The sequence below is a fragment of the Siphateles boraxobius genome, unplaced genomic scaffold (assembly GCF_051911475.1).
Source record: "Siphateles boraxobius isolate OS27281-9 unplaced genomic scaffold, OSU_SipBor_1 8, whole genome shotgun sequence".
NCBI classification, from domain to species: Eukaryota; Metazoa; Chordata; class Actinopteri; order Cypriniformes; family Leuciscidae; genus Siphateles; species Siphateles boraxobius.
In genome coordinates this window covers 37,427,116-37,438,491 of record NW_027509208.1, presented here as the reverse complement: position 1 = coordinate 37,438,491, position 11,376 = coordinate 37,427,116, and the positions used below count along the sequence as shown (strand labels likewise).

Sequence of the window (11,376 nt, the reverse complement as noted above, 5' to 3'; positions counted from 1 at the left end):
GTCTATGTGAAACTAAAGCATAGTATGCCACTGATATAGTTGTTTGGCCAATCCAACGACTGAAATGTTTTATGGCACTCTGCAGTGACCCTGACCCTGCTTTAGTTTTCCCCTGATCTCTTGGGTAGTAAGAAGTCAAAGGGTCGGAGCTTGTAGGCTGACAGAACAGGAGGGACGTTGGGAAATGCATGTTAAATGTGAAACATGGCAGGGAAGTTGTATTGCCATATAACTCAATTAAAGCTTTATGGACTCTTTAAAGACAAACCATTAAATCTAACACTCCTTGAGAATGTTTCCCCACTCTAAGAGTGCTCTGGATGGAGGAAGTCAGCTTTTACCGTTGCATGAAATGTAATTTTCATTAAAAGCATTCATTCTGGGTAAAAAAAAAAAAAAGGAAAACAGTTCCTTCTGGGGCTGAATGAATATCTGGTGAATAGAAACCACAAAGGCTGTTGAGTTTTTCCATACCAGACCTGCGGTTTGGTCTATACAATGACAAACTAACGTAGCAAGAAATAGAACACTTTTGGATAAACTTCAGATTGGAAAAAAAGTAGCCAAACACACATAATTATGCTAAAATCAAAGCTGCTCAACCCTCAGTGGGCTTAAGGGTCATTGTGATTTATTATTCCAATGTTTGCAATGTTTCTGCATGAATGTTTGAATTTAGATGAGATGTGAATCATGCCTAGAGTACCAGTACAGTAGTTTCCAAGAAACATCTTATCTTCTGATGTGTTCCAGATTGATCCATCGTCGAACAAATCCAATGGATGTGATTGGCAAATCTATTTAAAAATAAGATGCTACCTTTGTTGATTTACTTTTGAGTGTCACTACTTGACAGAGCCACAACACAAAAAAATGCTAATACAACCATGTATGCTTGAAAAACATGCATTTCCTTTTCTGTGTCTTTTGTGATTATGCAGTGCCTTCCCAGGGTTTAGAAACACAGGTTTGGACAATATGCCTCTTTTGGCATAAATGCATTTGAGTAACTTGTAATTATAATTAAAAACCAGCAATAAGGATTTTTTTCAATGACATCATAATGGTGAATTATACACATCACAGCATCAGTGATGTCTGATTGCTGGAATAAACTCAGTTTGGGTTTCTTTTTGAAGATTACACACCATTAGAGCTAGTTGATTGATAGCTATTTTAAATTAAGTACACAACAAACCAATTAAACCACAAGTTAGAGATGCTTTTTCTGTGTTTTGAATTAATTATTTCTTCATAATTTGCGTTGTCCCTTATCAATGGAAATTATTTCCTATATTATAAGTATTTAACCTGATATTGTTCAAAACCCAACTTTTCCTATGGTATTTTCAAGCTTTTGGAGGGCTCTTTACATGACATGCTGGTTTCTGGCTTGTACTGGATTCTTACTCAAATCAGATTATCACCTTTTGAATTGTTTCATAAAGAAAATGTCAGAATTCCAGTATTGCATAAAGTAACCACATGCCATATGGGTCTATGCAACAGCATATTTATTATATCATGACTTGTAAAGAGAACTTCATCATCCATGGTTTATTTTTTGGTTTAAAAAATGTATTCCCAGATGCACACTGAATGAAGATCATATATTTTTTCATGATAAATACACATCATTTACAAATAAAGTGGTTATGCAATAAATACATCATAAAAATCTGAGCATTATACTTCATGTGCTATTGCACTCATTTTGATATTTACATGGGACAGAAAAAAACATCTTCAAAGCCACTGGAAAAAGCAAGCACTCTCATTAAAATATTTATTTTCCCTTTTTTTCAGTCAACATAAATATATTCATATATATTTCTTTTCTTCCTCCAAAATAGCTCTTTGAATGTTCTTTTGTATAAATAAAAGTCTTCATTGGGGTAGATGTAGTTCTCATCGGCACCCACAGCCCTCCACCACCATGTCCTGATAGTTTTTAAGAATGACTTTCTCGTACTCGTCCAGGTACAGCAGCGATATGGGGCTGAGCTCTGTTGGGATGCAGCAGGCTCTGGGAATGTTGGAATTGACCGAGTTCACCAGCGTCTGGACGATGGCGTGATTGGTGGAGTTCAGGTGGTCCGACAGCGGGAAGGGACACTCGCCGTGGCAGTAGAAAGCGTGGTACCCCGGCGGCGCCACGATCCACTCATTCCAGCCCACGTCGCTGAAGTCCACGTAAAGAGCGTGTCTCCTGCAGTTTGTGCGCTGGTGCTGCTTCCTGCGCTGCTTCGGCCCTCGCCGCGTCTGCCGTTTCTCTCGGTTCGAATGCAGGACAGCTGAGCCTTGCCCGTCATGGCTGTAGGTCACCAGAAGCGGTCGGGCCTGCGCCCACGAGTCCTCGTCCGTGTGAAGGGATCGGCTGACCCTCACATGTCTCCTCCGGTTCCTCTCGGCCTCCTCAGATCCTTCCGGCTTCTCAGGATGGAGCACTTCCACCATGAGCCCGTGGTTCTGCTGGGATTCACGGGCCCAGCGAGCCACGGCCGAGCCCACGTCGAAGCTCTCCCAGCGTGTGTGAGAGTCCTGCACCAATCGGGTGTCGAGAAGTCTGGTAAGAGGCTCTTTGGAGGGGGCCAGCGCTGGCCTGAACACCTCGTAAATGTTAATTCGGTGGAAGCCACCTGCGCCGGCGTCACCAAGAACCTGGTCCCTGAAAACACGCAGCTCAGCGGCCGTGATGAGCTCCTCGACGGGAACGGAGGTAAGGTTGAAGAAAAACTGCTGTGTTGTTTTTCCTCTCAGGCTGGACAGTGCCTCAAAAGCCTCTGGAACGACAGAAGAAAGAGTCTGTTAGATCCGTGTCAACAAATTAAGAACACTGTTAGATGTGAACTATACACTTCTTCAGGCTGAAACCTGACATTTTCACTTTGACTTTAGATTTTCCACTCAGCATTTTCTTGTCTGGCCTGAACGAGAGATTATACAGTAGAACCAGGTGTTAAAATGAAAGGCTAGCTGCGAGCGCGAGGCTGTTTGTGTAACTGCAGAGTGACAACATTCTCTTGTTTCCAGGTCTTTATCGAATAAAGGTTGCAATCAGCAAAGGAACAGCTACTCCTACGACTCAATGCCCTAAAATAAAACGCTCTTAGACCAAAGAGCTCACTTAATCTCTTTTGAAAAGAGACGTTTTGGAAATTCCATTCCCAATAATCCAACCTATCTGCTTCATAATCACAAAGAGCCTACAGAAGATAAGCACGCTTTATTTGATGTGGGAAAGCCCAGCTCTATCTTTCCCTCGTTCTGTCTGTCTTTCCTCACCTTTTCCTTTTTCTTCCAGTCAATCCGTCTTGAGGGGGAGTGACTGCGAACATGTCAGGGCTTGTCGAAAGCAGTTAGCCACAGTTATGAGTGTATTGACATTCCTAATTTCTGTTTGTATGTTATGCCAAAACAGCAAATCGTACAAGTCGTACATTCAAGACGGCTACCTTCAAAACTGACAAAGAATCTCTCAAAAGGACTGACGTCAAATTAAAGCTATTTCAGCAGCTCCATATTGGACGAAATTTTAAAACAATGACATTGCATCGAAAACTTTTTGAAGGATTTAATAAAATTCCTGTTAGGTCCTCAACCACCGAGTTCACCATACTAAGACAATGACAAAAGCCTGAGGCAAAGGAGGTGCACAATTACTACTGAGTACATGAGAAAAAGTCTCATTTGGAGTAAACAGGGAAGAAACTTAATGCAAGTGCTTAAATAGTTTGTTTCAATGTGAGCACACAAAAAGCATCCTTGTTTGCAGTGTGTCAGCTCAACCACTGGATGTCATCCATCCGAATCTATGCCATTTTACAGCCTGTAATGACTCTCATGTAGAACACGAAATAGTATGCAATAGTTTATGTTGACCTCTAAACAGACTCCAGAAAGAAGCCTTCCATGAACAAGGCTCAAATCTTCCAGAGCAAGAGGGGGCATGTTTCTCGAGTGTTTAAATCAGATAACACACCTAAAAGAGACTTAATTGACATGCCACCTGATCACACTTGGGTTGATATCATTATAAAAAAAAAAAAAATTCTGTTACTAGTGAATTTAAATCTGACCATTCAACAAGGCCACCCACAATCTCCCGACTGGCTCAAGTAGTTAGGCTAGAATTACTCGGGCATGTGATAAAGAGTTGAGCAAAGCTAAACACACACACACGCACGCACACAATTTCTGAATGAAAGGTGGTGCAAACCCCCCCCAAAAAAATTAAATGTCAGAACTTGATGGAGAACAGCAAAACTAACAGCCTATGCGCAAATACCATCCTGGATTTCCTGATAAGGTTTGTTACTGTAATCTGTGGATTCTTGGAAAATAACTAGTGCATGAACTCCACACCTTGTCTGGAAAACTACTCTAAGTGCACTCAAACACTATCAATTATTTGCAGTAAAGTCGCCATTAGGATGCAATTTTTTGCTTCTTTAATAATAGTGAGAGCTGTTTATGGAATGCCAATAGTTTCCAAATGGTTGCATCACATCATTCCTTAGAATTGTAGAATGTTCTGGGAATAAACAAATGCTCTTTTAAGACTCAAACTTCTAAATTTTTATTTAAAATAACCTTGAAATCTAAATTAGACTGCACACACAAAAAAAGACAACAAAAAAATTCACAATCAAAAATTAGGCCTCACCTTCGTGATGAAAACTTCGTATTGTGTTTGCTCTGCTGGCTGCCCGTTCCACATGCTTTCCCATAGTGCTCCTCGGGCGCCGGATGTTCGGGTCATCGTTTTCAGAGTGCATATTATACAAGTCCAGCATATACTGAGGGACCACCGCTGATTTGCTCGGCATGGGTCTTCGCTTCAGTCCAAACATATTGAGCAGCCGTAGCTCAAACTCGTTCAGGAAGTTTATATCTGACCGCTCCGGTGTGTCTCTCCCAGAATCACTGTATTTCCGTCGGTCGATCTCGGGAATGAGTCCAGCGGCACCTCCCAGCAACACCTGACCGAGCAACAGCACCGTGAGAGCGCGGACCACAGCGACCATGATCAGTCAGTTCCTGTGAAGAGAGAATACAGATTAGTCCTTCCATCAAAAACAAATCAGTTTATTTTAAATAAGTGTTGTTTTTTTGCATCTTAGGTTCAGCAAAGAACATTCTTCTTACCATCATTCAAGTTCATGATTTAAAAAAATATGTTTTTTAAAAAAATTTACCGCATTGTCATAGGAGAACCTTTTTTAGTTCCACAAATAACTTTTAGAAAGTCATCATGCACTGCTGCTTTAAAGAAACAAAAAACCAACACACTGATCTCAAGAAACCTGTAAAGTAAAAAAATGTATTCTATATGAGAAGATGAGTCTTTGCTTAACCTCAAGTCCTTCAAAGAACCATTAAATAACTTTGTTTCAAAGAGTATACAGTATGTTTCTGATACATTTCTGACAAATATAAAGTTTGTTTGGTTATTATGGAATACCTGTTCCTTTAATTCCTAAAAACACTTTTGACTACTAGTCCAGAGCTTCAACCACTTTATTGCATGGAAAAGGTCCCTAGACACTTTCAACCTGCGGCTGCCTCAAACCACAGACATATCTAGATATTTTGGAGATGTCTGAGGCGATGAACACACACACGCATATAAAGATTAAGAATAATATCCCTGCCGCAGGCTATAATAAGAGATTGATCTACAGTGAAAGCAGGAGACTCCAAAGAGGATGTCAGACAAATGTGATGAAACAGGAAAGAGTGAATCAAAAGGAATCGAAAGAAGGTAGAGACATGAAGACAGCAGACATGGAGTCTGCAATTAAAGGGAGATAAGAGAGCAGTGTCTGGGTGGGGGTCTGCCTTTAGATCATGAAAGGAAAGTCTTCAAAAGGTCTTAATGTCTAGCAAAAGACCAGGCAAAAGAGAGGCAGAGTTGTGAGGCTACAGGTGGTAGATCTTACGCAAAAACAACTCAAGCAACAAAGACGACAAAGAGATCTGACGATAAGGAACCAGAGAAATGTTTTCTTTTCATTTGCGCATAACTCCTGACCTTGCACACTACATGTATGTACTTATATAAGGTGATATACGATGCATTGTGTTATAATATAAATGTCAGCATTGGTTTTAATACACTCGCGCTGTTTGCAAAACCTAATATCAAACAAATAATTTGTAGCGTTACCGAAGGAGGAAGCGCTGTGGCCGGTCTGCGTTCCCGTCGTCTTTTAAGTTCCTCATGAATTCGTGTTTTAATCCACAACCGACTTTTTTTTATCCCACGACAGAGAGTCGCCGCAACTCAGGTCGCCTCTTCTTGTCCATACTTGTGCAGCACTTTAAACTAGACTGTGTTAAGCTCTAACGAAGAGCGCGAGCGCTTAGGTCAAAGAAAGCAGCAGTCCCAAAAGTGACAGCGCGAGATCGCAGAATCCTGGATTTGTCATTTTTTTGTTTTGAAGGAAAAAAAAAAAGATCAGCAGAAGTTTTTGGAGACTGCTTGGAGATCCATCTCTGCGTGCACCACGCGCCGCGTCTGTGCCATTGATTGGAGCGCTTCGCTCCGCGAGCGCGAGGCTTTTTGTTGTCTGGTGATGTCACAATGACTGTCATCATTAAAGTCCATTGAAATGCGTCGCGTTCTCTCAATTCAAACGTTTGAACATGCCCACACTGTGCGTGATGAGATATATAGAATTTGTCATTGCACATATTCTATGTGTTTTACGCTGTAAACGTGTTAGTAATTTTACCGGGAAAAGAATGTTATACTACATACGGTTAAAATAATATTAGATTTTAAAATAGGAGGTTTCCAACTTTAAACTCCCCAAATATGATTACTATAATATAATGGACTCTGTATTTTCATGTATAAAGAGCCATTTACAATGTGCAAATATAGGAAAAAAATTGTTAAAAAAACAAACAAATAAATAATTGACTTTTAATTTTGTCATTACAATATAAAAGCAAAGAAATTCTTAAAATATTGTCTAAAAAAATGTTGTTGTTTCAAACTGGCAGTGTTTGTGAATATATTCTTTTAGATGTTTAAACCTAAAGGAAAACATTTTATTTCAATTGTATATCATTTTAATGGGCACTTCTATTTTACTTTTCACCCTATTTTTTTCCACTTCAACTTTACAGAAAAGCTTTACTACCCGAAGGAGATAGTGGCTACTCACTAGAAAAAAACAAGATAGCATCCCCTCACAGCCCCCTGCGAGTCCAAGAATACTTATTTTGTTTGTATTTTGTTTTGACAAATATTATTACCCATGCACTGTTAGATGCATAAACCTAAAGTGAAACATTTTCAATTACATTTTATATAATGTATAAATTTCTACACTACATATTTCCATAGCAGCTTTATGAAAGAAACAAGATAGGACCCCTCTACGACCCCCTGGGAGTCCCCGACCCCAAAGTAGCCTACATTACTTTATTTAGCTCTATCAATCTGCCTGTCTGTACCAGTCAAAAGTTTTAAAACACTATTTTAAATGTTTTTGTAAATAAGTTATTTTATGCTAATTTATTAATTTGATCCAAAATACAGAAAAACAGTAATATTGTGAAATATTATTACAATTTAAAATAATGATATTCTAATTTAATATACCTTAAAATATAATTTATTTCTGTAATACAAAGCTGAATTTTCAGGATCATTACTCCAGTCTTCAGTCACATGATCCTTCAGAAATCATTCTTTGCTGGAAACAGTTGTGCTGCTTAATATGCGTGATACTTTTTCAAGAATTCTTTGATGAATAAAAAGAAAAAAAAGAACAACATTTATTTAAAATAGAAATATTTTGTAAGAAATGAATCCTTTTATTCAGCAAGGATGTGTTAAATTGATTAAAAAAAAAGTGATAGTAAAGATTTATATTGTTGGAATAGTTTTCTATTTTGAATAAATGCTGTTCTTTTTAACTTTTTATTCATCATTGAATCATGAAAAAGTATCACAGATTTAAAAAATATATTAAGCAGCACAACTGTTTCCAACATTGATAATAAATCAGCATATTACAATGATTTCTGAAGGATCATGTGACACTGAAGACTGGAGTAATGGCTGATGAAAATTCATCTTTGCATCACATTAATTAAATTTATTTTAAAGTATATTCAAATAGAAAATCATTATTTTAAATTGTAATAATATTTCACAATATTACTGTTTTTTCTGTATTTTTTGATCAAATAAGTGCAGGCTTGATGAGTATTAGACTTGTTTCAAAAAAAATTAAAATAGTAAAGTTTTTAAACGTTTGACCAGTATACACACACACACACACAAAACAAAACTTCTTAAATCACAAACCATTCACACCATCAAGGTGGCAATTACAGTTAAATCCTGAGCAGACAAGGTTCTGGAGAAGTGCTTCTTCTCTATTTCAATAACAATGATCTGTGTGTATCAATTGGTGAGGGGTTAAAAGGTTTCTATAATGCAACAGTGTGTTTGTTTTGCTTATAAAGAATGTGTACTTTTCCTTTTTAATCCTCATGTACCATACTTTATTATAAAAAAAGTTAATGCTTTTTGAATGACATGACATTAACCCTCAGCTGCACCAGGCAGATTCCTTTGAGGTAAATCCCTGGTTATCGTTGATCAAGAAGTGTTAATGGCTGGATTAAATCTTGTTTTACACTCATTAACGAGAGCTTGCAAATGAAATGCCCTTTACTCTTTCAGACCAGAGGGTTGATCCTCTCCTGAATCCTAATAGACATTTATTAAGAAAATGGCAAGAGTAGGAGCCATCAAGCAGCCAAAACATTTTTATTTTTGATCTAGATTTTATTTATGATTATGTTTATATATCTTAACTGGCTATAAAGTATTGTTTTGTGAAGGACAGGTGATTCTATCGAGGGGCATTAACTTGCAAGGGAGGTCAGATGTCACTCTGAGGAAAGTCAGACTGAAACCATTACTATTAGACAAATCCATGGACGTCTGCTTAGTCAACAGCACGTATGTCGAAGAAATCCGCATATGAAAACCCCTCATTGGTTACAGGTATTCATTTCAATTATGTGTTGATGGCAATCTTGTTTTGACAAAAGCAACTGGGCCATTGAGATGGGAGAGACAGCAGTAGATTAAACTCCATTGAGATCAAAAGATATCTTTGTGTGCTTCCAAGACAATAACATCTTATGAGGGATAATCCCTGGATCATCCACTTTGCAATTAAAATACACTGACGCATTCCATTCCTTAGGTGATACTGGTCTCTACCAGTCCCGGGCAGTAAAAGTGAGTTTGGTACACAAATCAGATGATCACTTAAAAGATTACAGATAGCTTCTGGAGCTTCTTATCGTTTAATAAGGAATATGTAGCCTGTTAAAGTTATAATAAAAATCCTTTACCCACTTTTATTCCCATTTGCCGCTCCCCTAACATTCACCTTGTTGGCAAAACAGTTGGCCATGAACATAGTGCTCTAAGCTCTCCATTGGCCAAAGGTGCTTTAGATTCAGGGATAACACTTCACAATGCATGTTAAGTAGCCTTAATTACTCAAAACAAGAGGACCGCGGAGAGTGAAAAGAATGTTTATCTTTGTCTTATTGTCTACTGGTGAGGGCAAGCAGATTGTGTCCACAAGGTCTGCTGGTGTTTGTGTGCTTCAATTTTACCCTCAATGCCCCGTTAAAAAACCTAAAGTCATTATCTAATGAATTGATGGCTGATCTAATTATTCTCTGATTGGATAAAATGTTATCTTTTGAATTCCATTTCATTATTTGCTCAAAGTTATCTGTTTAGTTCCCCAAATGGTGGATCGCTGCAGCCTGTGGGTAAAAATTCCGGTCTGATGCTTGCTTTCCTGGGAATAACGCCATGGAGGAGCTCATTTAAATGGCAAATGAAGAATTGACCTGTATGACATATTCAGCTTTCAGGGGCTTTATACCGCTTGCAGAATCTTTGATCCGTATGGAAGGGCAATGACCTCTGACTTTTCTTGCAACAACCTTTAAAGATCATTCCTATGTTTGGAGCTTTGTGCTGAAAATTTTTGCATTTGTCTGGTAAGTCAATTTATTGACATTTACATTCATGCATTTAGTAGCTAAAGGGACTTATAAAAAAATAAAATAAAAAAAAGCAATTCATCAAAGAGCCAGCCATTGTTCAGACAAGGAATTGTTCGATTCAATTCATCATATTGATGTTGAAGCAGCCCTGAAAGCCACCGTATTTGATGAAAAATAAGAATGGCTATAATATTTGACCATTTGTGCACTAAGAACTTCTTACATATTCTTAGTAATTAGTAATTAAACAATAATAGAACAGTTTCTTTACTGAATTGACTGTTTTTTAATTGATTGAATGCTACATTTAAAGATGATGTGTGTAATTTTTAAGCCACTTATCGTTCAGCATATTATGGTTTGCAAACAGGTTTCCCTAACATCCTTTGTCTTCCATTAATCGGAAAACGTATAGCCCCGCCCCATGTTCACGCCATTGGTTGAGCCAATCAGCCTATAAATGCCTTCCTTATATTTGCCTACTTAAGCTAGAGGTATTTTAAATTAAAAATGCACCATCAACTTAAACTCTATGGCCTGGTTTCACAGACAGGGCTTGGATTAAGCCAGGATTAGTTCAATTAGGACATTTAAGTCGTTTTTACAAACATGCCTTAGAAGAAAAACATTACTGTCTGCATATTGAGGCAAAACAATGGCACTGACATATTTAAGGATATGTCAGTGCAAGTTGCTATCAGGTAAAACAGCTCAAACTTGCATTTTAGTCTAGCATTGTCTGTGAAACCAGGGGTATGGGTTTATTTAGCATTACAAATATGCATTATGGAACATCATTTACTGGCTGTTGGTTACTTTAGTTCTGACCCTAAAGAAACCCCAGGCAACTTCAGCTTGGCAACCCCAAACTCTGAACAACAGTCAAAGAATTTTGGTTTCCTAACCATCACAGCTATTTCAATATGCACAAAGCTGCATGCAGAACGAAATATGAGAATTCTGCCCACAAATCCTCTTGACTCCAACCCAAACCTCCATGAGTGTAGAACATGGGGTTTTGTCAGTCATCTGTCTGCATGGATGAATCAAGCAGCATATTATTGAGCGCTCCGGCTAACCGATGAGGAGCAGCCGTCATTAAGGAGCATCAAAGTGCCAGAGCGTCTCTCCTGTGTCCTCCAACAGAGCTGAGTGGAGCTTCTGTCATCACCTGCATTCCACGGGTCTGTCTGGGAAAAGGCATGGAGATGACTGCAGAGTGAGACCCTTACATTGTGCTAACAGTTGTTTGGCAGAATGCTATACTACACATTCCAAAGGTCATCGGACGTTCTTGAGTTGGGTTCCCTTAAA

At 38.4% G+C, this 11,376-nt stretch overlaps 1 protein-coding gene across 1 annotated transcript; it reads right to left on the bottom strand.

The window, feature by feature from the left end:
* Positions 1–1,493: 1,493 nt before the first annotated feature.
* Positions 1,494–6,588, bottom strand: bmp2b (bone morphogenetic protein 2b). Its single transcript, XM_077219462.1, has 3 exons — positions 6,170–6,588; positions 4,667–5,040; positions 1,494–2,783 (listed from the first exon to the last, which is right to left on the bottom strand). Exons 2-3 carry the CDS (start codon positions 5,025–5,027, stop codon positions 1,909–1,911), a joined length of 1,236 nt encoding a protein of 411 aa, XP_077075577.1. The 5' UTR covers positions 5,028–5,040; positions 6,170–6,588; the 3' UTR covers positions 1,494–1,908.
* Between the last annotated feature and the right edge of the window lie 4,788 nt (positions 6,589–11,376).

Coding starts and splice junctions, on each gene's coding strand:
- bmp2b (XM_077219462.1), bottom strand. CDS start 5,027: ATGGTCGCTGTGGTCCGCGCTCTCACGGTGCTGTTGCTCGGTCAGGTG. Junction 2,784..4,666: donor ACGAAGTTTTCATCACGAAG/GTGAGGCCTAAT, acceptor CTGTCGTTCCAG/AGGCTTTTGAGGCACTGTCC.